This window comes from Tachypleus tridentatus, chromosome 6 (genome assembly GCF_004210375.1).
Source record: "Tachypleus tridentatus isolate NWPU-2018 chromosome 6, ASM421037v1, whole genome shotgun sequence".
Taxonomy (NCBI): Eukaryota; Metazoa; Arthropoda; class Merostomata; order Xiphosura; family Limulidae; genus Tachypleus; species Tachypleus tridentatus.
Window position 1 is genome coordinate 93950128 of NC_134830.1, and position 27115 is coordinate 93977242.

General features: G+C 34.9%; 1 protein-coding gene across 2 annotated transcripts in view; it reads left to right on the forward strand.

The window, feature by feature from the left end:
- The first annotated feature begins 2505 nt into the window (after positions 1-2505).
- Positions 2506-27115, forward strand: part of Mcm2 (DNA replication licensing factor Mcm2) — a 76600-nt gene continuing 51990 nt past the window's right edge. The window contains exons 1-4 of one of the 2 annotated variants that reach the window (XM_076506254.1): positions 2506-2524; positions 2897-3004; positions 11998-12185; positions 26907-27076. In XM_076506254.1, coding sequence (XP_076362369.1) covers positions 2999-3004; positions 11998-12185; positions 26907-27076 — 364 coding nt within the window. In that variant the 5' untranslated portion in view covers positions 2506-2524; positions 2897-2998. Of the gene's footprint in view, positions 2525-2584; positions 2724-2896; positions 3005-11997; positions 12186-26906; positions 27077-27115 lie in introns of those variants that run through there. The other variant, XM_076506253.1, reaches the window with a different exon arrangement.

Sequence of the window (27115 nt, forward strand, 5' to 3'; positions counted from 1 at the left end):
GTTTTGTACTTGGGTTTTGAATAAATTTGGTGTTTACTGGAATTATGTGATTTGTTAAGTCTAATATACAGTCTATCCCCACAGCTATGTGGGTGCTATTTTCACATTCACCTACAAAACCCAATACATTTCTTACATCGCGCATTATAGCCTGTAACTATATTTTGTTTACGCAACGTTATATTTTTATTAAAACTTAGCCCCCCGCGAGTACAGCGGTATGTCTCCGGATTTACAACGCTAAAATCAGGGGTTCGATTCCCCTCGGTGGGCTGAGCAGATAGCCCTTTGTGCCTTTGCTATAAGAAAAACACACAAACACAATATTAAAACTTATTTTGTATTATACATATGCTATATATATATATAATTATTTTTAATGCATTTCCCTTCATGGTTAGTCGTCTGAATGATTATAAATTCTTTATTGTTTAATTATGCTGATTTAAATTGCTTATTAGCAATAATTGTAATTGATAATTATTGAGCTATTTATCTCTCTCTACATATAAACTTGACGTAGCATTAAATTTAAGCAGTTCAATTTGTGGCGTACGTCCCTTTAAACTCTCTGTTTGCAGTAGAGCACTACACCTTCAGCTATAGTCAACGTGGTTTTGTAGTTAGCATACTCAAACTATTAATCCGAGGATTTAGGACTCGCATCTTCTTACCATAAAACCCGTTTTGCATTTTCAGGCTGTGGTGCCTTTTAAAAGTGACAAATAATCCTTTTTGATCTGACAAGAGTAGCTCAAGAGTTTGGCTGTGGCTGTTCTAGTTTATTAGTTTGACATTACGAATGGCTATGCACAGATAGCTAGATGTTTGTGAAATTTAGTGAGTAAATTCTGAAACTGTGTTGTGTTTTCTTACAGCAAAGCCACAAAAGGCTATCTAATCAGCCCACCGAGGGGAATCGAATCCCTGATTTTAACGTTGTAAATCCGGAGACATACCGCTGTACTAGCGGGGGGCAAATTCTGAAACAAACAAATAAACCACGTGTTGAAAATTTAACTTTCCCAGTATTAATAAGAAAACTATTCTAGGCTAAATTCAGCAAAATTAACCCATTGTCCTTTGATAAATTTTTAGAACAAGTAATTATTCCTTATCTTGGTCATCATAGTAAATATCTTTAAAAGAACCAACAAATTAAAAACACAGTAGAAAATGATAAACATACACTTATTGAATTTAACACGCTATAAATAGCCATGATTGAATTACCCGCTAATGCATCACTGTTTGTAGTTTAAAAAAAAAAACCACTGCAGAATTGAAGACAAAGAATATTAACATAAAACTCGGCATTACTTTACCATCCAGATGTGTATTTTGTGTTTATTGTATTTCTTTGGTTTTCTGATGCACACCGTGGTAATGTACTTTTGATGAGCTTTGATTAGGTGAAACGGAAGTTCACAGCAGTGTGTGAAGAATCGAAGAATATATCAAGCCCCTAGATTAGTGTTTCTCAATCTGTGTGAGCATTATCGAGCCTCGAACAAACGTCTATGTAAGCGAAGTACACCAAATTTTTTCACTAATTATAATGAAAATTACTTGTATAATCTAATATTCTAAATAAATGTTTGTATTGCTATATCTTGTGGTATGGTTTAATATGTTAGGCTGTTTTTAGTGTACCATTTGACTGAAATGGTTGAAAAACACTGTTCTAGGTCACAGATTATATTTGTAATTTTTATCTTCGAAAAATGCTCCCAGTGCCACAGCGGAATATCTGCGGACTCATCGCTAGAAACTGGATTTCGATACCCGTGGTGAGCAGAGCACAGAGAGTTCGTTATGTAGCTTTGTGCCGGCCTGGCATGGCCAAGCGTGTTAAGGCGTGCGACTCGTAATCTGAGGGTCGCGGGTTCGAACACCCGTCGCACCAAACATGCTCGCCCTTTCAGCCGTGCGGGCGTATTAATGTTACGGTCAATCCCACTATTCGTTGGTAAAAGAGTAGCCCAAGAGTTGGTGGTGGGTGGTGATGACTAGCTGCCTTCCCTCTAGTCTTACACTGCTAAATTAGGGACGGCTAGCACAGATAGCCCTCGAGTAGCTTTGTTCAAATTCAAAAACAAACAAACAAACAAGCTTTGTGCCTAATTCCAAACAATCAATCAAACCTTCGAAAAGGAAAAAGAAATCCATAATGTCATCATCAAACTGTATAATAAATACCTTTATCGGAATGTTATATTATTATTCACATAAATAAAGTAGTTTAGGTTACTAAATAGCGAGTTAAAAGGATTTTAAAATACCATAACTGCATTAAGAGTTGGGTGTTATTTTAGTTTAATACGATTTTTTAAATATTCTAGATGATACTATTTGTCTCTTTAAATTATATTTCTTTGATGACAGTAGTTAGAATTCATCCTGAAAAGAACAGTAAAGAAACCATTTTGGTATAATACGATATAATAAATAAAATTCCAAAAAATTGTTTAATCTCGAAGTCTACGTTTGAGGGAGGTCCAGTTCAATTTACACTTTTATCAACGTGAGTTATTGGGTTTTACAAGTTTCGGAGAATTCAATTTATCATCAATAACTGAACACAAGTTAACCAAAGAGAGTTAAGCTGAACTTATATCGTAGTGAAAAGTATCAAACATACCGCTTGTGCAAACTTTTCTTCAATTCACCTACCCGATGTATAGGTTTTCCTCATAGTGAATATAAAGCAACTCACACCAATAGTATGTTTGATATAATACGATAACAAGAAAACTCAAGATACAACAAATTTTGTTATTTTCGGCTTTTGTAACTATTAAGAGCTTTTTCTTTCGATAACAATGTCAAAATAATTTATCAGTATTCGGTTTGTTTGGTTAAAATTTATTATTATTGTTTTTGCTTTTTATTTTAGCGCGGACGAACACAATTTGTCTTGTATTGTGCCTGCTTCTTTTCCCGCCAAGTTTGGTCAATTTTGTATTGGGGAAGCTGAGGAGTGACTAAAGCAAGTACGATGGCAGTAAGTTATTTTATGTTTTAATAAACATTTTTAAATGTTTGCCAATAAATTATAAAACTGAAATTCGGACTTAGTTTATAAGTTTTGCATTTCATGTATATACGTATGTATTACGTATACAGTTAAAATAACTTGTTTTACCTGTTGCCCAAAGTATGTTCAGTGGTTGAACTTATCAAGGCTATTAATTTTCACAGTAATTTTTGCATTAACTATGAACTTGATAAATAAAATTACTTATATGAATTAACCTGCAATAGTGAAATTCGTGTATTCAATTTTAAAATAATATTTGTGTATCTACTGGGGTTGGGTAAAAAAAATCGATGTTATTACGAGTATATTAATTATTAGTATTATTACCCGGACAGGTCACTTGGAACTTTAAAATTTAAATTGCACAAATTCCAGAAGTTTCATATTGAATGATGTATGCCATTCTATTACTGCATATCTGTTATATTTTTTCTGACTAAAAACACATTCTAGACCAGCATATATTGCCAGGATTAATTAACACTGAATGGCATATTTAATATGGCAATCAATCACTCTAATTTTTCTCCTCAAAGTACAATAATTCAAAGAATTATCTAAACATCTGTTAGTTCTTCATATATTGAATATTTACTTGTACAGGGTAATTAAATAGTATTATTTATATGCAGTGTATGTTATTGGATTACTCTGATTTCAAGGTGTCCTTTACACCAACGTTACCAGACTTATCATGTACATCTATGGCTTTAAATAAATATGGTTTCTTGTATGTGCCTTTATTTTTAAATGAGGGAGTTAAGTGATAAAAAGTAATACACAGATACATATCAAGAGATTATTTGTACTGCCAGTGCCTCACACTTTGAGAAATACTGTCTTACATTAATAAGAAATAATTATTTGCAAAGCTATTAAAGTGTTTGTGATGTAAAATAACTCCAAACAAGAATAATGTAGTTAATTAACAATGAATGTTATATTTTCAGATATCTGTTAGTATGACTACAGTTCTCTGTGTTGATTAAAAATAATTATTCGTAAATCAAGTATTCCCTTAAAATTTTAATTAGTGCAGCCACCACAGTGAAGCCTAAAGGCAACCAATTTAGTTAGAAAAATAAAACTCTCTTAGTTGAAGATTACTCCTACCTTGCCAAAATTTATAACCCACAATACAGCATCTGTAGCTTATGAATTAGAGGCTCAAATTTCCAATATTGTCAAGCTGGAATGTAAAATAAGAACCTACTACCTTTTCTGTTTGTTAAGACATATTGGAATGTAGTGAGTCCACCATACTGACTGCCCACCATTTTGGGATACTTGTTTAACTATGCTTGCTTTTGTACACCACCAAGTACTTATAATGAATTGAAAGTTCTAATGACTTCTATGTAATTATGTCACTTCCTAAATTATTTACAAGAGAAAAGCTTTTATCTCATTGGAAAGTTTGAAGTATTATGATCAAGACCATATACTGAACAAAAATTAGATTTTTTTTAGACACAAATACAATTTAGTTAGGAAGCCCAACAAATTACAGTGGATTTTTTGGGTATTGGTATTTAAAAATGCACATACAAAGTAAACAAATTTTTTTTTTAAATCTCCACATGTGAAATTAAACGAGGCTTACTACATTGAGGGTTAGCATGTATGATTGATGAGTGTAAATAAGGATTTTGTATTATCATAAGTTGCATATATCATTGTTTTCCAAATATTTTTTCATTTACTGTTCTATGTTTTATGAAAAATAACTGGTATGTATTTATTTGAAAATATATATATATATATAGTAAGCAAAATATTACTGTATTTTACAAAATACACTGGTGCACTAGTGTTAAGAATAAGATTAATATTTTTTGAATTCTAAAGAAGTCTTGGAACATATTGTACATAAACCAAAATGTAATCACTGAATAATTTGTTCCTAAAGTGATAAGCAAGAAGGCTTATCAGCCCATAGTTTCTACAAAGTCATAGCATAAAAAATTTTTATGATACTTTTTGTTGAAAACATTATACTGTCAACAAGTTGGTAAATCTTATCTCGTTTACGAAGCAGTGAAAGTTTGGGAATTGTGCTGCACGAGCTTATTTGTTATGGACAGTGTCAAATTAAGTAAGAAGTGGTGATTCATTGCTTTACATTTGGTAGGCATGTACTTCATCTGCTAACAGTAAAATAAATATAGGAAATAGGTGTGAAAATATTAGAAGAAACTTGGGAATTTTACTTTGGATTATAGTGAACCATACTGAATAAGACAGACACTGTTATTTGTTTTATTTCTTCTGGTTTCTAAGTAGGCTTGTTACTATAAAATTACCATATAAAATATATGTAAATAGATGAGAAGTGTAAACTCTAACCATAAGTACTTTGAAACTTTGGGATTGATACTAACAATACTATACAATTTATTTTGCACTTTGTAACCTTTATTTTTTGTTATATTTACTTCTAACCTGGAGACTCAAATGTAATGTTGCAGAAGTGAAAGTGACAGATAAAATAGAAAGCTTTGCTAAAAAGAATGTTTCATACTTAATTATGAGGTTTTTCTTTTTAATTTGTTTTCTTTATTATAAATGTAAGATGTAAAATAAAAGAGAAACTTATTAGATGAGGTAAAAAAATATCTTCATGGTACATACACTAGTGAGCTGCACATGCATTGTGTAATTTTCGTCTTGTGTCAGGGTATTTCTAATCAGGCATGATTCATAGGTAAATAAAATAGTAATAAATATAAATGTATATTGCTCTTAGAATTAAGCTATTTACAATAAACATTTATGCTTTCTTTTAGAATTTGCAGTCATTTTAAAAGAAAAGAAAGTGTAATTTAGATTTGTTTTTTTAATTTTTATGATGGTTATGAAGCTGGTCAAATTATCTAACACCATATAATAGAATTAGGGTAGAGGAAATAGCAGATAAATTATAGTTTTTTTGAAAAAACAAACATTTGAAGTGTATTTTAGAGCTGTTGGAAACTATGAATATTAGCTTAAGATTTTTGAGATGAGAAGTATTTGAAACGATAACATGAAAATAAATTTGTGCTCAGGCTAGTAGAAAAAAGACTTGATGTATTCATGAACAAAGTTTTATAGTTTATTGAGAATATTTCATTAAATCATTTGCTTTTTTGTACATAAAAGTCTTGTAATGTTTACTGAAATTATGTCAAATGGTGTGAAGTTACACAAAAGTTAGGAGTTTAAAAACAATAGGAATTTTAAACAAGCCCAAAGTGGTCATGTTGTCAATTAGTTTGACTGAGTGTGTGCTGAGTTAACAGCTGCCTCTAATAGTGGAACTTTAATTGCTTCCTGTTCCAGATACAGGTCTTTTTTCTTCTGCTGCATTTGGATTTATGTGTTTTCTCTGTCTGGTTACTTCTTTGAAGGTATTAATATTTTCTGTCTTCAATTTCTATATTTTGTCTCTGTGTAGTTATTTTTTTGAAATTCTGATACAGTATTTCCCTCCATTCACAAGATAGCTATTCTCATACATTGCTGCCCTCTATATGCAAGTGGTTTCTTTATGCATACCACAGCCTTCTGTTTCCCCATGTTGGAATCAAATATTTTCAATATTGTTTCATGTAAATCATTATATGTAACCTTTCTGCCAGTAAGAGTGTGACGTACGTAACACATTTGACTCCTTGTCATGTCACTCTTCATTTGGCAGCACTTGTACTTGGATGTATTCCTTTTTTTATGTGTTTAAAGTATCACATTTGTCTTTAGTATACTTGCAAAGTGTTCATTTATTGTACTTCCATATTCTATTAAGAATACTTTAACTTCACGTTAATCCCAGTTTATTACAGCCACATTGATATTTATACTTTTGATTATTGTTTGATTCTTCCTCATTATGAAGTCTGAAGTTCATGTTACCATTGTAGAGTTCACATCTGCAACTAGCACTATGTCTAAGGTGTCAACTACAGGGAATCTAGCTGGGGATTTATCTGCATCTATTTTCCAGGAAATTAAATTTTACATGGCCAACCTCTGTCTCTGGACCTCACCCCACTTCCTTTCAAACAAGCTGATCCTCTCAGGTGGACAAGGATTTAATCACCCATTTCTTCCTCCTGATTTTGTCATTGTTCTCATTCCACACATGAAGGCCTAACACTTTTTATTCCGTTTCTCTGGTATGGGAGGTTTCATTCCTTTCTCATATTTCCTAGGAACCATGTCCTTCCTTACTACATGACCAGTCTTTTCATTCCTGTTTGGTTTTTCTCCCCTTCCCAGATATTTGGGCTCATGCTGACCAACTTGCCATGAATCAAGTGACAAGATCATCATGCCCCATCCACTTTGCCTATTTGGGGTGTAGCCCTCAAATCTCCTGTAAGTGTGATTCATGTCAATTTTCATGTCTTTGTCTTACCCTCACAATGTTTTTATGGGATCTCTCTACCATCTCACTGAGTCTCTCCATTAAAATCCTGAGTTTCTGGGGACATCTTTTCCTTCCTTTCCTCCATGTTTGCTTGTTTGTCACCCTACCATTCATCTCCTTTATCAAGACCATTATTTTCTTCCAAAGATTTTGGCAGCTAAGGAGGGTAACTCATTCGTTTTGCCTATTTACCTTCCTTATCATGACCTAGATAGACATTTATATCAGGTCCATCAGTTTTCTTCAATGTTACATTGTCTGTGCAGCCTCCTTCCGTGGTACCCATTCCTAACTTTTTATCCTTTGGCAGTCTTCTTCCTCTCTTTGGGATATTTCCTTTTATACCCTCACCAGCTGGGTTTGATTTTTGTTCAGTTGACTTATTTCTCCTTGTCTTCATTTTCCCTGAAATTGTTCTGGGTGTCTTCTTATCGATTCAACATCTTGCCTATTCCCTTGTATCTTGTCTTCATCAGCCATTGGAGGAAATCCTACGATTAAGTATGTTGACTACACATAATACATTTGTCTCCCTTTGTTTATACCATGTTGCAGTTTCATCTCTTCTGCTTCTGGCTATTCATCAGATTTCAGTGTGACTTTGACTGGATAAGTTTGTATTTGTACTTTTCCATTCAGGGGCTCTTATCTCATTATGTAGATCATGCTTTGTGGCAAGTGGTGCCTGACCAGGTATTTTTATATTTGAAATTTACATTGTACAGCTATGTTGACTCGCACTTTATCTTCCATGGCCTCTCAGTGCTCATTGTTGAGATGGGGTGTTCCGGAAGATTGCTTGTAGGTGAATCATTTCACAATATAATTGCTTCATAAACATGCCTGTTCTGGACCATACTACTTGCAGACTGTGTGGATAGAGCAGAAAGGGATAAATGCCCATTCCTGCCATGCCTTGTATTGAGTACATTGGTATGTTCTGTTTTTCAAACTAGGGTTTCATGGTCACCCTTTGTACTCTCTTAGGTGATGACATTCCTCTGGATTCTTACCCCCTTCTAGTGGAGTATGGGAGTTTGTACCACTTTCCGGTTTCAAGTCACTGGGATACTTGTCAGTGGAGGCACCTTTTGAATGGGTTCCACATAAAGATGGCTATAACCATTCACTGTAGAGTAAGATGGTGATATTTTGCAGATGTAGGTGACATGCTATCTTTTAGTATGCAATATATACACTTAAAAGGGAGTGAGACATCAAATTGCAGTTCACCCCTTTAACTGGGGGTCCTCATCCTACCTCTGAGTGGATATCTGTATCCTGTGGTTTGGATTTTGATTGACTCTACTCTAAATCAAAATATGTCATTACATTACAGGGATGTTATTGCTCTCTAAAGGGTTCCAGTCATTTTCACTGTTGGGGGAGCCAGTTTATATTTAATAGGCATTGTTTTGTTGTTGATGTTCAGTCTCCAGATGTGTATACAGTATATCAAAGCTTACATGTCATGTCAGGAGTCAGAATGGTTCTAGATTTCTCTGGTCTTTTGAACTTAAGGTGATGATGGCATGATCCTCATCCTACACCCATGTGGGTGTCGGTTCCCTGTAGCATGGGTTTTGGATGTAAACGGCTTATCAAGTATTGTCTGTCGTGTCCTAGCTGCTCTACACACTGATGGGCAAAGCATGTACTTGATTTAGAAATGGTGCTATTCTCATCATCAGATTCTTGGATCTGACTCTCTCATTTCCAGGGGTGGGTATCCTTTAGATACGTTCAGAGGTAGAAGGATACTTCTGTAATTCCCTTATGCTGGTCCTGCCACCTAATTAATGTGGAATTCTAGCTAATTTTGTGAGTGGAGGGAAGTACCATATTGGAAGTTATAATGTTTCTATACTAAAAATATATTTTTTATGGTACTTCTCTCTTCTTGTACTTCCAATCCTTCCTTCCCACTTTCTACTGGTTCTTATGTCTTCTTCCAAACCTTGATGTTATAGTTCAGTAGAGCCATATAGAAGAACTTGCATATATCATTATGTTACACATCAGCTGGTGGAGAAGTGTAACATGAGGTTTTACATGAGAGAGATGCTGGAATCATTCGATTGCAGTAAGGGAGACAGAGGGCTTTTAGCATGCATAAAGAAAAAATTGGTTATAGAGAACAACACTGGAAGAGAATAGATAATCTTGTAAGAGGAGGGAAGTACCTGTTGGAAATACATTTTTAGTACAGGAAAATTATAACATGTATCTAATTAAAGTTATGGGAAAACCAATACAGAGCAAAGTATGGTTGGAAATGTATAATTTCAGTATTTTGGAGATAAATTTTTGAAAAAAATATGAATTATAAAAAAAATATTGAAAAATAGAATGTTTTGTTTATAGAAAATAATATCACACATGTTTCTGAAAATATAGTAGCATTTGTTATCTGTGATCCTTACTTAATGTCTTAATGCAAAATACTGTTAGGTTGTTTAAAAATAAATGTCAGAATTCTCATAATGATATTTAGAAGCAGAATATTGAGTAACTCCATCATTGGTTGGTTTAATCTAACATTTGTTGTTTACAAGGTGTCTAATTGTCTGCTGTTGCAACTCTACTCAGAGTAAGTTTTGCAATTCCCTTGGCAACATGGATAAGAAGGACTTGTATCTGATTTTCCTCTATGGCTTCAAACTTGGATGAAAAGCTACTGAAAATACATGGAACATCAACCAGGCATTTGGCCATGGATCTGTTACTGAACGTACAATTCAGCATTGGTTCCAAAGGTTTTGATATAAAGATGAAAGTCTTGAAGACCACAAAGGTTATGAAAGGAAGCCATTCTTAGATGAAAACACATTAAGGGAAGCAGTTGAGACAAATCCTCATACAACAATATGTGAGCTTGCAGAAAAGCTAGACACAAGCAAATCAACCATTACCAACCACCTGAGTGCAATTGCAAAGATGAAAAAGTTGGATAAGTGGGTTCTGCATGAGCTGATTGAAGATCAAAATCAGCGTTATGAGACCTGTCAAGAATGACATTCAAAAAATTGAACGAATTGGAAATCGAGGTTTTGCCTCATCCACCTTATTCCCCACACCTTTATTCTATATATTTTTATTTTTTCAAGCACTTTGACAACTTTTTGAATAATAAACGCTTTCAAAACCAGGCAGCTACAAAAGATGCTTTTAAGGGAGTTTATTAACCACAGAAACTCTGATTTCTTCAGCAGGTGCATAAACAGCATCGTTACACATTGGCAAAAGTGTGTTGAAGCAAATGGTGATTACTTTGATTAAAGCATGTTGTACAACACTTGTTTATACTTTTCCAGACTTTGCAGTTCAAAAACATTTATTTCTGGACAACCTAATAGAAATAGTTGAATAGTTGAACTTATGCTATTGAATAACTGAATATATAACATTTATTATATAACTGTATTTTAATGCAGTGGATAAGTGTGTGTGTATGTGGTTTGACAGAAATAGATTACAAATTTTTTTATTGTTTTGAAACTTTGAGCTTTCAGCTTATGGTATGTTTTTGGGATCAAAAACTTAGTTATGAGATTGTGCATTGTTAGTGTTAGAGTATGGATAATGTATAAGTGTTTGTTATTGTGTCTGATTCAAGGAACATGCTTCCAGTGGTTCAGTGGGAAATATAAATGGTTATAACATTAAGATGTGGTTTTCTGTACAAGGTGGGCCCTGCACAGATAATTCATTATGTATTGTTGTGCTTAAACTAAACACATTAACATTTGTGTCTGTGCTGGTAACTACAAATTTTATGTGTGATGATGTAGGAATAATGCTGCTTTAAATGTTTTATGGAGTGTCCTATTTGTATAGTTAAAATTCACAACTTGTTTTTTGTTAAATATAAATATTCTTATCTTGTAAATGAACATAAATTGCATAAACCTGAAAATATATTTTGTAACATGAATAAGCGATGAACATATGACTTTATTAAGTGGTAAAGTTTTGTAATTTTGACATATCTGAACATTATATGCACAGCTTCAAAGCATTTGTGAAAATAATATATTTTGTTGAGTTTAGCTTCAGAGACATAAGCATAAACACTGGTAAAGAAAACCTGTTTTTGTAGCAATCTTTTAAGGCAGCATATAAGATACTGAACATAAAACAGTTATGCTGTTTTTACTAATATCAACAGAATCTAATTTGACACAGTTGATAAAATTATAAATAAATTTCTGATTGTCTGCATTTCTATGTAAAATAATGTAATATTAGTATAATGTGAAAAGATTTAATCTATATTTTAAACTTGCATCCAAAAATTAAGACATTACTGACTATTGGATGCCCATTCGAATCTTCAATGATGAGTTTTGTAATATTTTAAAAGTTTGTAAGACTTCATATTGTTATTGAAAACAAGCTTTGCAATATGTTTAATGTGTGTGCATTGAATGAAGATTTTTTCATATTTTTGTGTAATCTTTCATTTAAATATGTATTTAGTTTTATTTTGTACTATTCATAACAAATAATTATAATACCTGTATTTTAAAATTAAAAATTATTTTTTTAGGACGAAGTAAGATCAGAAAGTGAAAGAAGTAGTCAAAGATCTCTACGGCCAGATCCCATAACTTCTAGTCCAGGAAGGGAATTACCAGCCTTTGAAGATGAATCAGAATTGGTTGGAGAAGTTGATGAGGGTACTGTGCAAGAGGAGGAGGAAGATGGAGAAGAGCTGTTTGGTGACAACTTTGAAGAGTACGTTAAGTTATTTGATTAGCTATAGTTATTTCATTTAGGAATATATGTAAAAACAAAAAAGACCCTACTGAGTATTGTATACAATTATACAATACTTTCTACTATTTCATACTGTTTAATATTTATCAGTATAAAGTACTGCACTTAAATGTACAAAAGTATTTTGAGTTCCTTTACGTCAAAATTTTTAACCAAAAGTGACATTTTTCTATCTGCTAGTTAAACTATGTAAGTAGCTTATGAAAGTTATTGTGTAGCATTTTATTTCCTTTTCTTCAATTCATGTTAAACCTTCTGTATGATAACTTACCTTTTGGTATTTATTCTGCTATTTCTTTCTCATTGTAATAAATTTTCATTACAGGTGCATTGGGAAAATATTTTTGTATCTAAGTGATTGTATCTGAGTTGTGACTGTTGAATGGCGTGTCTACTTCAAAAAGTTTAATTTCTCAAAGTTTTATGTCTCTTTTTGTAATGTACAGGTTATTTATATCTTTGTATAGGTTTGTTTTTTAGAGAACTGATATCTATGGACTGATTTTCTTGTAAAAAAAATTTGTATCATAATTAAACCTCTAGACATTGAAGAGAGTTAATTTTTCACATTGCATATTCTCTTGATATGGAATCAAATGAAATTTTTTTGCCTGGATATTTTCTATTTGGATATTTTGGTTCAAAGAAAAAGTTCATCTGGGTTTTCGTGGCAAAGTTAAGAGATGAAATTAGACACACCAAATAGTACTCTTTACAGAACCTTTATATATGTAAAAACAGCTGGTTTGGGTTGAGAAAATTTTTACGTTGATGAGCAAACAACGTTTCAACCTTCTTCAGTTGTCATCAGGTTCACAAAGAAAGAAAGAGGTAACTGACCGACAGCTGAAGAAGGTCGAAACGTTGTTTGCTCCTCTACGTAAAAATTTTTTCAACCCAAACCAGCTGTTTTTACATACATATTTTTCTTTACAAGTGGGTTTTTTCGTCATCACCGATTACATAGCCTTTGTTTTGATATTTTAGGATAGGCTTATAAAGGTTGCAATGTGTATTCTAATTGTCATTTTAGTGACATATTCAATAACTGAATTCCAAAATGCCTCCACATTGTGTAATCGACTAAGTTGCCAGAAAAACAAACTGTGCTGTAAGTAGGGAATTTGTTGTAAATGAAAAACTCGTCCATGATTTTTGAAAACAGATAGGAAAAATTCAAAGTCTGTCAGAAATGGAGCGTGTTGCTTGGGGAGAAAACCTCGTTTATGACATGAACTGGAAACAGACTTCATGAAATAAGATAAAAACCACAAAGTCTGTTCTGATTGTTACAAGAAGTCATATGATACTAAAACTCAAGGCATGGGCTAAGACGATAAGTATTTCTGACTTTATTGCTCATCAGAGTTTCTGTATCTGTTTCATGAAATTACTACTAGTTACTACTACAGAAGACAATGCCTACTCAACAATTGTAAACAGCAATAATACCTTGAGGGCAGGACCATATTTAAGAGGTGGGGCAACAGGGCCATGGCCCAAGGCCCTGTGCCACAGAACCCTGCTGGTCGAATGAAAACAAATTTTTATTTATTTAGAAAGAAGCAGGACAGTTTAACATTAACCGCCATTTGCATTGATGTTAACAAAGCGTAAATGCATAGACGAGGAAAGTTTGCAAATGCCTATTTTGAAATCTGTAACAGCACATTTTTTGTATGATTTGTATGATACACATAAAGTATAATTTTTATTGATACTTAAAATATGTGAAACATAATTTTTATGATAAAAAAATCAATAAAATTACATTTTGTTTTGATTACAATATCAAATTAAAAATTATTTTATATACAGTATCATTGAATAAATTAATGTGTAAGTTGGAAAATAAAGTAGTTGTTTTGATTCTAACCAAAATACAGACAAAAATAAAGTAAATTGGCATCAGCTAGATTTATATAAATCATTTCATAGCTGTAGTGTAACAAGTGTGGAGGAGTAATATGTTGAAATATAAATATATTGACAGGAAATATTTTGACACAGGATCTTTCACTCAACTAGAGGTGCCTTGGTTGGTGTCAGGGATAGGATGAAAAATTTTGGGATGTATTCCATTTTGGTGGAACTTGTACAGGATTTAGCATATGATAATTACATATTTTTAGTTTACAGATTGGACAGAAATTGACTGTTATGACTGACCACATCATCAATTAACAACAATAATTCTTATGTAACTGATGGATCCTTTATGTGAGTTTTCTTTGCTTGTTATTTTGGTTTTTTAAACTAGAGCTCTGTATAGCTTTACAAATAGCTTCAAACCTCACTGACCCTTATTGGAACTATGTTATTCTTCAGTGTTTTCAGACAACCAGGCACTCTTAGAGATGTTCAGACTGAGGCTGTTACCCAAACAGTATTCATTCACGATGTTTAATATTGCCTGGAGACTGGCATGGTCTTTTGCTAGGACTGCCATATCATTGGCACATGCTAGGGTTAAGACTGGTTCCAGTCTCTTGCCTAGCAATATTCCTTGGCTTTTCTCTTCAAGTTTTCACAGAAGAGGGACCAGGGCATTATTAAACAGAATAGGAGACATTGGTCCCCTTGTTTGAAACCTTTAACTGGTTTTATTGGGTTGGTATTTTGCATACATACTTGAAAGGTTGTCGTTCCACCATAATATATGTTCTCCACAATCTGAATGAAATGTGGATGAACTTTGAATCTGGCAAGGCTGGCTAAGATGTGTTTGTGGCCAACCATATCAAAGGCTTTACACAAGTCTCTAGGAAAGCCATAGCCAGAGTCTCATTTTGCTTGGCCCTCCTCGTGACAGACTGGAGCAGGAAGATGTTCTTTCTAGAACCAGTCTGAGGAATAAATCCATGCTGTTTGGGATTTATTTGCACTGCCTGCTTGAGGAGGTGAGCCATTATCCTGGAATATAGTCGAAGCCCAATGGACGAAATTGTGATTAGCCTCCAGTTTTTGGTGTAGTGCAGATTACTCTTTCCTTTCAGAATGAGCACTGATTTATTGACTTTCATGCATTAGGGAATGCAGCTGATAAATTGCCATAGATTTAAACACATTTGTCAAGGAAACATCTATGCCATACTTAAGATGTTTGAGTAGGAATGGAAGAGTGATGTTATCAGGACCTGTAGCCCCTTTTTTCATACCTTAAAGTGCTGCTCTCACTTCATCTGGTGTTATTGGTTCCAGAATATTAGTATTGTTTGCCCTGGGTGGTAATGGGCATCTGTCAAAATTGATGTTATCATTTACACTATAGACTTGATTGTAGTGGTCTTTTTCGTGGTCTTTACTGAAGTTACATTGGATAGAATCCCAGCCATCTAGTATGTCCTCAGCTAGGCATTTGAATTGGAAATTGGACATTTTCTGGAAACTTTTAAAATGCTCCACTCGATGGTGACGTCTCTTGTATGGTATTCAAGCAGGTTTAGGGTTTTTAATTGTCTGCTTTAAGGATCTTTCATTGTTCCAAGACGCTTGCGAATGGGAAAGCTCGTCATCCAATTGTTTAGTCATTGTTTCAACCTTCTGCCATGTTGCTTCATTTAGTCCATTTTGATCTTTCAGCTGATTTAAGTACAGACAGAATTTAGAAATTTGTTCAGGGAGAAGCATCCCTTTTCAATTGCGTTCCTCAAACTGTAGATCAGCAGGATCTCCATGACTCCTGGTGGTATTTGAATCAGTATAGATGGGCAGTTGAACCTCATTTAAGTCACAGTGCTAATCTGAGACTTGCTTAGGAGTGTTTCCAGGTAGATGTTCTGCATAGAGAACAATGATGTTCTTTCGGCTTGAATATACTACTTCCACATCATGGAGAGTTTGTATTTCTTCCTCAGACTACCCAGTATGGGTTCTCCAGCAGCACCCTGACTCCTTGAGATGGTATATACTCTGGGTTTCTGATGGTAGGATGCTGATGTCTCTTATGTAGAGATAAGCCTGACATGGTCTTAAATTTCATTTTACAGATATCACAGCTGAAGCTGTAAGAATCTGCCACAAACATCACCAGCAATAGCGTGATGTTTGCTGTTGTCTTCTCCACAGTATTTACAATGTGCTTGTGCCCAAGAGCTATGTTTATTTGCCAGATGGGCTACAACCTTGGAAAAAACTGTAAATTTGTGGACACAAGTCACATGCCATTTTTCTAATTGGTAAGTTCACAAGCACTGTTGTGTCTACCCGTTCTGTGGAGCTATCTGCTCCTTCTCTTAGTTAATAATTGCAATTTCTCTCGTTAGGTGAGATTTTATAACTTAAGCCCTCTGCTTGTGTGTTTTGGCAACTGTCACTAGTTGGGTTTATACCATCCACGGAAGTGGTATGGTCGTTACTTGCCTTGCTATACAAGGTAATATAACTTGTACTGTCCACCTGTGTGGTTTGGCTACTACCTCCAGTGGTAGTAATGTCAGTTGCACCAGATTCACTTTGGGTATGTGAATTGGTGTTGGAATAGGTATCTCTTAATTGCTCTATTCCTGAGGGAAGGCTATCCTTTCCTTCATTGCCAGGGGGTCGCATGGAAGCTACCATGTCCTGGCACCCCACAGATGCCAAACCATAGCTGTTATCAAATGTACTATTATTCATATTTATAACATGACCTGCTCTGATATAGAGTTGGCCAGGTCCCTGTAAAATGCTGACACAGGGTAGGGCTGCAAACCTGATGAGTGCAGTAAGTCCTCATCACGGTTTGAAGGGTTACCGTGCTTAATCTGGGGTTTACTACACATGCCTGTGGTGGGCGGTGAGCTCACCATATAGGTTTTTAGTGCTCTCCTTCATGTGCAGAAGTTTTGTTACAGGCTGTTCTGTATCCAGCTGTGCCATGAGGAGATACCTCCTGAGGAGGGCACGTGGCAATGCTGTATGAACTTAAGAGGGTTAAGTGGGTACTTAAAGAGTTACTCCTGCTGTTTACCTGCAGGACTGTCTTAAGGTAGCCAAAAATGATGTTTATCTTGGTAAAATACAGGGATCAAAATGTAAACTTCCAGTAATTTAAAAGAGAAAAATAATGCATAAACATTTGTTATTTACCATTATAAGTATTTAGTGATTTATCTTTAACTATGAAAATGTAATATAATTTAATTAACTTGAGGGTACTAGTACAAGAACTTTTGTGTAACTGTAAAATTATATCCCCTCTATGTGGATTCCTGTATGTGGTGACAGGACTTTCAAGGGAAGGTTCTGTTATTTCAATTTACCTCCTTTGGGATCTAAACATCCCCCCACGTGTTTGTCATGTGTGGCAATCTGTGAAGGGGAGGAGAGAATCCAACTCTAACATGCCACTTTGGCCTTGAATTTCTGTAGATGGGTGGCCTTGGGGTGGCCCCCCATTTAGCTAATCGGCTGGTCCACTCTAGCTAGGGTCAACCAAATACCGGTGTTAGATGTTCTCAGCAGGTGTTGTGGACATTGTATCTGATGCTGGTGTTTGGGTATAGTGCTCACGAAACACTGGTGTTGGTGCAGTTTCCTTGTTTGACATTGTAGTGCATCCCCTCATAGGTTTCTATGGTGGGTGGGGTCAGTGGGAACTGACATCTCCCTTTCTTTATTAAGGATGCTCCAAATAAAAATCTTAATAAAATAGTGAAAAAAACAGTGTATAGGTAAATGACCATGTCTTGAAGATTCTGAGCAGCAATCCTCACCATTGGTATTTTCTTATATTGCATTCACTTTCAGACACACCTTTAGGGCAAATGTCTCCCATTTTCATTCAGAAGGGACCAGAGGGACTTGCTGGTTCTTCAAAGTCAGTAAAGAAGCTTTGATCTGGTGACATATTGGTGGAAACATCCACATCCCAACACAGTGAACTCCTATTGCATTCAAAGACAATTGAGGATATACCTATTGACGTTACGCCTCATGCTAATTTGAATTCATCATGAGGAATTGTTGTTGTAAGGGATTTGAAGAGCATCCCGAGTTGCAGATTCTTGCTGGTTTTCCACCAGAGGAGTTTCTGCAGTGAGGCATATATCCACTTGCAAAGATGGAATTATGATGCCAACCAATGTTGTCATTCTCACATTTAGGTCATCATGTCCACCTGCCACCATCAAGGCAGGTTATCTTAATTGCAAAGTACGGCCATACATTTCCAGTGTCAGCCGTTCGGTCGCTTGAAGACATTATGTCGTGGTTCCTTGATGTGTGCTCTTTGCAATGGCAAGGACTATGATACCTATAAGTATGAAACAGACCCTTACTGCATCAATTGCAATGGCTCTCACCCGTCATACGTTTGTTCTTGACCTAAATAGTTGGAAGAAAAACAGGTACAATGTTTGAAAATGATCCATAACATTACTTATCCTGAGGCTCACAAATTGCTGTCCATCTCTTCATCTCAGATGTATGCTGCTGCACTTTGTTCCACTAGTATAGTTGGATTGCAGATGGATCTCTCTGTGCCTCCAAAAGAATCATTCTCAAAACAAATGAAAAGTTTTTTCACCTTCATGGTTAAAAAGGTTGATCAATCAACTTCAACACTCATCTCTATCCCTTACATACATTCCAGCAAATCTCAAGATCCACTTCCTTTGGTTTTGGGTAAGGTATTTCCTTGTATACATCTTATTCTCCCACCCCAAGATGCAAAACGATCATTCGTACACGTTCTTAGTCCGTGGAATCCTTTTCCAACAGCAAAGATCTGCTGAATCGACCTAGGGTAGCATCCATGGAGGTCAATAGACCTTCCTCAAATAAAGACAGTAAAGAAAAAAGATGTGGTTGTAAACAGAAGTGTTCTCCACCCAATTCACCTACACATAACTAAAAATGGTCACCCTTATACAATGGAACTGTCGAGGTTTATGTTCTAATCTGGATGACATCAAAACACTGATTGCTTCCTACTATTCTGTATGTCTTTCCTTACAGGAAACATTTCTGAAACCTGCCAATACAGTCACCTTTTGGCAGTTTTCTTTGTACAGAAATGACAGGCTGTGTGATGGATGAGTGCATGGAGGGGTGGCACTGTTGGTTGATCAGCATGTGCCCACCCTGTCTTTGTCACTTGACACACCCTTAGAGGCTGTAGCCATCCCTGTTTTGTTAGGTCATACCATTAGTATTTGTTCTCTCTACCTATTGCCTGGAGAGATCTATGATGACTCAAACCTTGATGCTCTCATTGAACAGTTGCCATCTCCCTTTTTCATCCTTTAATAGATATCCCTTCTTGTGAAGTGCTGATATTTATAGGAGGGATTGCTCCATTGGGCATATGCTCTATGATCACAACCTTTCTCTTTTCAATACTGGCTCTTCTACTTATTTTCATGCACCGAGTCAGTCCTTTACTGCTATTGACCTCTCAATTGGCTCCCCTTGACTATTCTTTCTTGGAGGGTTAACAATTGACAATAATCCTCGAGGCAGTGATCATTTCCTGTAATTTTGAGAGAGATTGGCAGTGGTTTATGCCACTCGACCCACGGGCCCCGGTGGAAGGTGGATGAAGCAAACTGGCCCTCTTTCACTGCTCTCACAGAACTTGATTCTGCCTTTGCCTGTAAGTCATTGGTAGACAACTGTGTGGCAGCAGTAACCGACTGTATTATACAAGCAGTTGCTCAGTGTATTCCTAAAACCTTGACACGTTTTCCATGATATCCTTATCCGTGGTGAAATCCTATCTGCTACATGGCATGGAAGGCTAAAAAACTGACCTGGACACTTTTTTTAGGTATCCCACACTCTCCCACTGCATTGCTTTCCAGCAAGCCCATGCACATGGGTACGACATCAAAGCCAGAAGGACTCTTGAATTAAGTTCACAATCAACATATCTTCTACCACCAGTTCCAAAGTCATATGGGACAACATTCGAAAGGTCAGTGGGCAGTATAATTCCGTCCCCCTCTTGATCTTGCTCTCTGATGACCAGGAAGTAGCTGATATCTGGAGCATCACTGATACTCTAGGTGAAAGCTTTTGCTGGGTATCCATCACTTCTTTTTCTTCCTCCACCTTCTTTGCCATCAAGACTTTGGCAGAAGAAATACCTCTGTCCTTTCGAACGGTTGGACCTGATGATGTACACTATGAAATACTGCGCCATCTATCTCCTGCTTCTCTTACTGTTCTTCTGCTTGTTTTTAACCGGATCTGGCAGGAGAATGTTTATCCTGATGCCTTTCGACCACCCAGTGTGGGTTCCGACGACAGCGCTCCACCGTGGACCACCTGAATCGACTTGAAACATCCATCAGAGAAGCCTTTCTCAAATGACATCTTGTCAGTATTCTTTGACGTTGAGAAGTCTTATGATACTACTTGGAGGTATGGCATTTTGCGAGACCTCCATATATATGGGTTGCATGGCCATTTGCCCATTTTTATTAAATATTTTTTAATGGACAGGAGATTCCAAGTTCATGTGGGTCCAACACTTTCCCATTTTTTTCTACAGGAATTTGGAGTCTGTCAGGGATGCATTTTAGTGTTGCACTTTTCAGTATAAAGATTAATGCCATTACTGAACAACTCTCTCTTATTGTTGCAAATGGGCTCTATGTTGACAACTTTCACATCTCGTGTCAGTCCTCGAACATGAGGTATATTGAGCAGCAGCTACAGACTGCCCTCAGTCATTTACTGAAGTGGACCATTGCAAACGGCTTTAACTTCTCTTTCTAAAACCATTTGCATGCACTTTTGCCACCAATGGGGTATTCACCCTGATTCTGAACTCCATATTGGTGAAGTTGTGCTGCCCATGGTCCTTGAGACGAAGTTCTTGGGGTTTATCTTTGACTGTAAGCTGACCTTTATACCACACATCAAGCATCTATGGGTTAAATTTTCAAGAGGGCTGAACATCCTCCATGTCCTCTTTACCATTACCTGGGGAGCAGATTGATGTTCTGTGCTAAAGATATATTGTGCTCTTACTTGATTGCAACTTGACTATGGATCACTGGTCTATGGCTCTGCCAGGACTTTGGCCTTAAAGATGCTGGACCCCATTCATCATCAAGGATTTTGATTCTGCACTGGGGCTTTCCACACTTCCCCTGTTCGGAGCGTATTCATAGAGTCTCATGAACCTTCTTTGCACCTCCATTGTTTGCAACTGTCTTTACTATATGCTTTGAAATTTTGTTCCTTACCAAAACATCCAACCTGGGATTGTGTTTTCCTTCCTCGGTGGACCATGCTTTTTCAGAACAGACAGTCTGCCATTGCTTCTTTTGGCCTTCGTATCCAGGCTCAGTTGGATAAATTGGATCTGTCCTTGGATAACATTGCTGTATCCACTTGTCAGCCCATCTCACCATGGCTTCTTACAGTCCCCTAATGTGACCTATCTTTAAGTCATCTGAGATAAGTAGACACTCCTGATTGGAAATATTGCCTGCTATTTGCTGAATGTCTTTCGAACCATTCTTCCATTCCAATTTATACAGATGGTTCAAAATCAGGTGACTGTGTTGCCTCTGCAATGGTTTGTTGTGGTTCGGTGGTTGCACTCAGAATCGCGCCTACAGCTTCTGTGTTCACTGCTGGACTGTATGCCATTTCTCTTACCCTGGATCACATAGAAGCTAAGCAGTATTCAAACTGCACTATTTATAATGACTCGCTTAGTTTTCTACTGGCCCTGGAATTGCTTCATGTTAGTTCACACCCTGTTCTCACTGATATTCAAAACCAACTGGCCCAATTATCTTTAACATCTACTTCTCTCTAGTTTTTCTGGATACCAAGCCATGTTGGTATTTGTGGGAACGAACTCGCCTACGCCACAGCTGAGTATATCTGCTCTGGAACTATCACCACTGTGCCTGTTTCATACATGGACTGTGGTCCTGTATTCAACACTTGGCTCCGTGTTAGTTGGCAGTTGACTTGGAATGAGCAACGTGAAAACAAGCTTTTCCAAATAAAACCCTATATTGGACTTTGGCCATCTTGCTTCCATAAGGATCAGAAGGGGAAGTTTACATGACTACGCATTGGTCACAGTTTTTAAAATCGTTTTCTTTTATCTGGAACTGATGTGTAACACTCGGGTTACAATAAGGCACATTTTACTTTCTTGTAGTCATTTTGACTCTCAATGATGGCGCTATTTTCACCATAGTTTGTCCATAATGTTAGACAGTGTTATTGGTGATGGTGACACTGTTCACCTTGTAAATGTTTTTAGCTTTTTAAAAGGCCATCAATCTTTTTAATGCCATTTAAGTTTATTAATTGATACATTAAACCTTCTTTAATGAGATTCCCTTTTAAGAATCTAAGTCCATCTAGTTCGATTTGAAATTACAAAATGGCCGTAAAGTCAAATAACTCTAAACCAGGACTGGAAAGGCCAACTTCAGGCGACTAATGCTGCTGTTTGAACTACCTGTTAGACATTCTGACAAGTTATTATTAAAATGTTGTTACAAGTCTGAAAATTTTTTACTTTTTGAAAATAGCCATAATGTGAAATAACTCGGAACCAAGACTGGAAAGGCCAGCTTCAGGTGACTGAGGTGGTTTTTGTACTTACCTGTTAGTCTTCCTGGTGAGTTATGATAATTACAGCTTTGCTACAGAAAGTCCTCTACAACTTGTATTACTGTAGTTTTTCTCTTACTGCTGTAGATTAGATATAAACATTGGTTTTATGGTTTATAATTTTGTTTTATTTTACCTTAATTTCCTTTTATAAATTTCCTAATTTTACTTTAATTTTAACATTTTACTGGATGTTTGGCACAGATAGCCTAGCTGCTTTGTGACATAAAACACCAACCAACTCTAAAGTTTTGAAAGTTTGATTCAAGGTAAATAATATTAAATAAAGAACTCTAACTGTTATTAAACTGGAAGAGATCTTTGGTTGTTTATAAGTTGGTTTATTTTGTATTTTATGAATGTGTAATGTTTAATCATTTCATTTCTGTAAAAGAATACATATTGTTCCAAGAACTGGAAGTTTCAATTTTAGTATGTTAATTGTGATTAAGCTCTTCTGGTATAGTTTGCATACAGAACAGGCATGATAAGAATGATAATATTACATTGTAGAATTAAGAAGGTATGTACTTTGAATGTATTCAAATGCACAACAAAGTATACTTTATCTTATTTAAAAAAACCAAAAACACCTTGGAAACTTGGAGTACTCCACCTGAAGATCTATGCATGTGGTAACAATTTGTGTAGTGTGTGAATATTGTGTATGATGTGATACTAACTTGTAGTTGTTTGTATTTTCTTGCTTGCACTGAGCTTCCAATTGCAGGCCTAGCTCCAGAATTTTGTTTTTTAAGAAGAAAGCATAAATTTGCTTTGCTATATCTTTCCCTTGTTATATTTAACATATAATGTTTATATGAGCCATTTCTTGAGTTTTTGGTTATATGCTTTTTGGTAATATTTAGTAGTCTTATAATGTTTTCTGCTTAGTAGACAGTTCAGTGTTTTGCTGTATGGTAGTGGTAAAATAAAATTATTAAATGTTTAGTTTTGAAATGCATTTATTCAAAAGTAAATTAACAGTGATGGTTTGTAACATTCCATTTAAGTAACTGATGCACAACTTTACGCACGTTAAACTTTTATGATGGCTTCCCTAAAGTAAATATATTTATAATAATGGCATACCATTGTTTTTTTTTAATTATAAGGTGTCTCAAAATGTTTTGTTTATATTGATTTTACATGAATAACAAGTTGAAATATTGAAAAAGGCAAAATAACAAATATTAATGTAAATAATTGTCAACACTTCAGTAACCCTTATTGATAATTCTGCTACTAGAAAGCTGCCAACATTGTTAAATGATGTTTGAAACAGAAAATGTGAAACTATGCTGTTTTTATTGACATTAGTTTTTGTTTTGGAAGAAGAGGACAAATAAGAGATTAGTCATTATTATCCATTTGCATTACTTAATAAAGGGAAAACTTTTAAGACCTAAAAATACTGATTACAAGTGCATAAATTATAGAATTTTTGAATATTTTTACAGATTATATGTTAGAAGTGTAATGTAATTTCTAGTTTGTTATCTTATCTTTGTTAAGTGTAAAGAATTTTGATTCAGTTTGATATCATAATTGATCATCTTAGCCTGAACTAAAACAGCTACAAGTAATGATTGTTGAGAGGTTTCAAATCTCCTAAGAGTATCTGGATGTAGTGGAAGGAGCAAATATTTTAAAGTATTTTTGGTTGTATTTTGAACTAGAAAAAATACTTGCTTAAGTAGAAACTTGTGTAGTAAATGAAGCATCTTCTAAATCCTTGGAAACCTCAGAGCAAATTTGTACTTGCTTGAAAGAGAAAGAAAAAATTGATTCAAATATCTGCTTTGTTGAATGGTTTGGATGATATTATTTGTGCTTAAATTTAATGCTTTTAAGGATTTATTTAAGTGGTATTTGTAAAATGTTCTGATGTTGAGGGGTGTTCTTTTGGATTATTGATAGAAATAATGGAAATTCCACATTAAGTAATGATAATGAATTTATTTCTTCAGTAATGTTTTCTAGAGGCTGTATTCATTTTGATGGAAGTGATAGGCCTATGTTTACATTCAAACGTTTCAATATAAGCCTTGTATCTACTTTATGCCTAATCTATACATATTAAGAAGCTAATGCTCATCTCTCTGCAAAATGTTTTAAACAGCATAAGTCTGATTTGGATGAAACTTTAAATGATTTTTTCGATGTCACAAGGGGAAGTTCTTAGTCACATTACAATTTGGTCTTTTATAAAGAGGAAAAAAGTTTTTTAGCATATGTGCCCAATTTTTAAGAAATAAGTTAATTGCAGCTTTATATCGCACCAACATGGAAAATGTTAAAAGATTTTTGCTAAAATTTAAAAAAATAAGAGGACCTTATTTTATAACATTTTTCCTTAATTGCTTCTTTAATGGAGAAATAGTACTTTTTTAATTTTGAATAATGTAGATTAATTTTGTACATTTATTATTATCAACAAACTTAATTTAAGGATACTTTTAAGTGAGTCTTTCTTGTGGAGAATCCTTGTGATGTTTCAGAAGAAAAGTAACTTTTTCTGCTGGAGAAGCCAAATCTATGCTACGAATCAAAACAACCTGTTGAAGGACACACAGGAGTGACAGTTCAGTAATTTTCCACTTTTTGTAGCTCAGAATGATAATCCAGACTATCACATTTTCAGTGGATGTGCTCTACTGGATCCTTACGTCACATATTAGATTTCAGGGCAATCTATTAAGAAATAAATAGGATATATAAAATCTTCAATAAAGATAGAAGTTTTTCCTGTTTCTTTCTTTTGATAGAAAAATGTACTTCTTTTTTTAGTTTGTTATGCTGATAGATGCTTATAACCTACAAATAGGTGTCAAGTGCAATTAAATTTTTTTACACATTTTACCCAAAATGTGTAAAAAATGTGTAAAAATTTGATAAAAAAATGACTTAGCTGATTAATTAATGAACACTTGTATGAAATTTTAATCAGTGCTTCAAGTGTATCTACTAGCTAGGCTGTCAATTTTAATTTCATTTCTTTAAGTTGCACACTCATCCATTTTTTGGCTGCACCCTTTATTCACACAAGTTGTTTTTGATTAGATTGAATTGTTCTATGACTGAAGAATTTGCAAGGTACAGAGATTGTTGCACACAAATTTGCAGGATTTTTTTTGTAACTTGATATTTGTATATTATGCTAATATTTTTTTTTTACTTTAATATTGATCAAAAACATCAAAAATCATGATGCCAGAAATTGCAAAATGAAAGAGTGACTTATCACAGAAATTCTGAAATTTTGAGAAGGAAAATGAAATGTTAGGATCCAAGTTCCAGAAAGAAAGAGCAAACAAAAGGTGGGGACTTGCTCACCAAGTTATGAGGTTATCTGGTGAAAAGAAGGTAGGAGAAGCACATAAATAATACTGATCAAGATGCAATTATAAGAAGTCAGGAGCAATTTTGTGGCAGAGAAGCACACTGTTCAGCTCACTAAGATCCTGACTGGACAGCCACCTGTAGGGTGGCATTCTGCTAGTATGCTAATAATGTTTAAAAGAAGTTTGATTTATTTATGATAAATGCTGACTAACTTACTAGTTAATATGCAGAAGCATTAACTGTCAGTGAATAACTACTTGATAACTTTTCTTTTTATCATTGATATTTTACTTCTGTACTGAACTGCTTATTTATAAGTAAGGTGCCCATGCCTAGATATTAGTCGCTGTAAACTTTCCTATTATTCTAAGACTATTTTTATGAATGTACTTGATTTTAATTTCACATGATCTTTAGCCAACATCTAAATCAAAACAAGGAAAATTATAGATTACAACAGTATGTATATAGATGTGAAAGGCTGTATTTCTAAATAGGTAAAGCATGATGCTTTTGTTTTAGTTTATAGATGGTCTTACTTAGTTTATTTTCCATATCAGCATTCAAAGAGTTGGAAGTGATATTGCACTATAGTTTTTTACATATTTTTTGTCTGCCAGTAATTTTCAGTCTATACTTCCAGCATGTGGTAAGTATAATGCCTATTTTAATCATTATTAACCTGTACCTGCTCTGGATAGTTCATGCCTGTTTGAGTACTTACTGACCTATACGTTATGTAATATTCTCTGGGTATTTTAGTGATTATCGACCTATACCTGCTCTTGATACATATGATCCTGCTATGCTCGATGAATCAGATTATAGTATGATATCTGAAGGAGATAGACGTGCTGCAGAAGAAGAACTTCGAAGGAGGGACCGTGAAGAAGGAAGAGTGACTGGACGTATGAGACGGGGTCTTTTATATGGTAAGTAATTTATTTGTATTGTAGGTGGTGTGTTAGTGA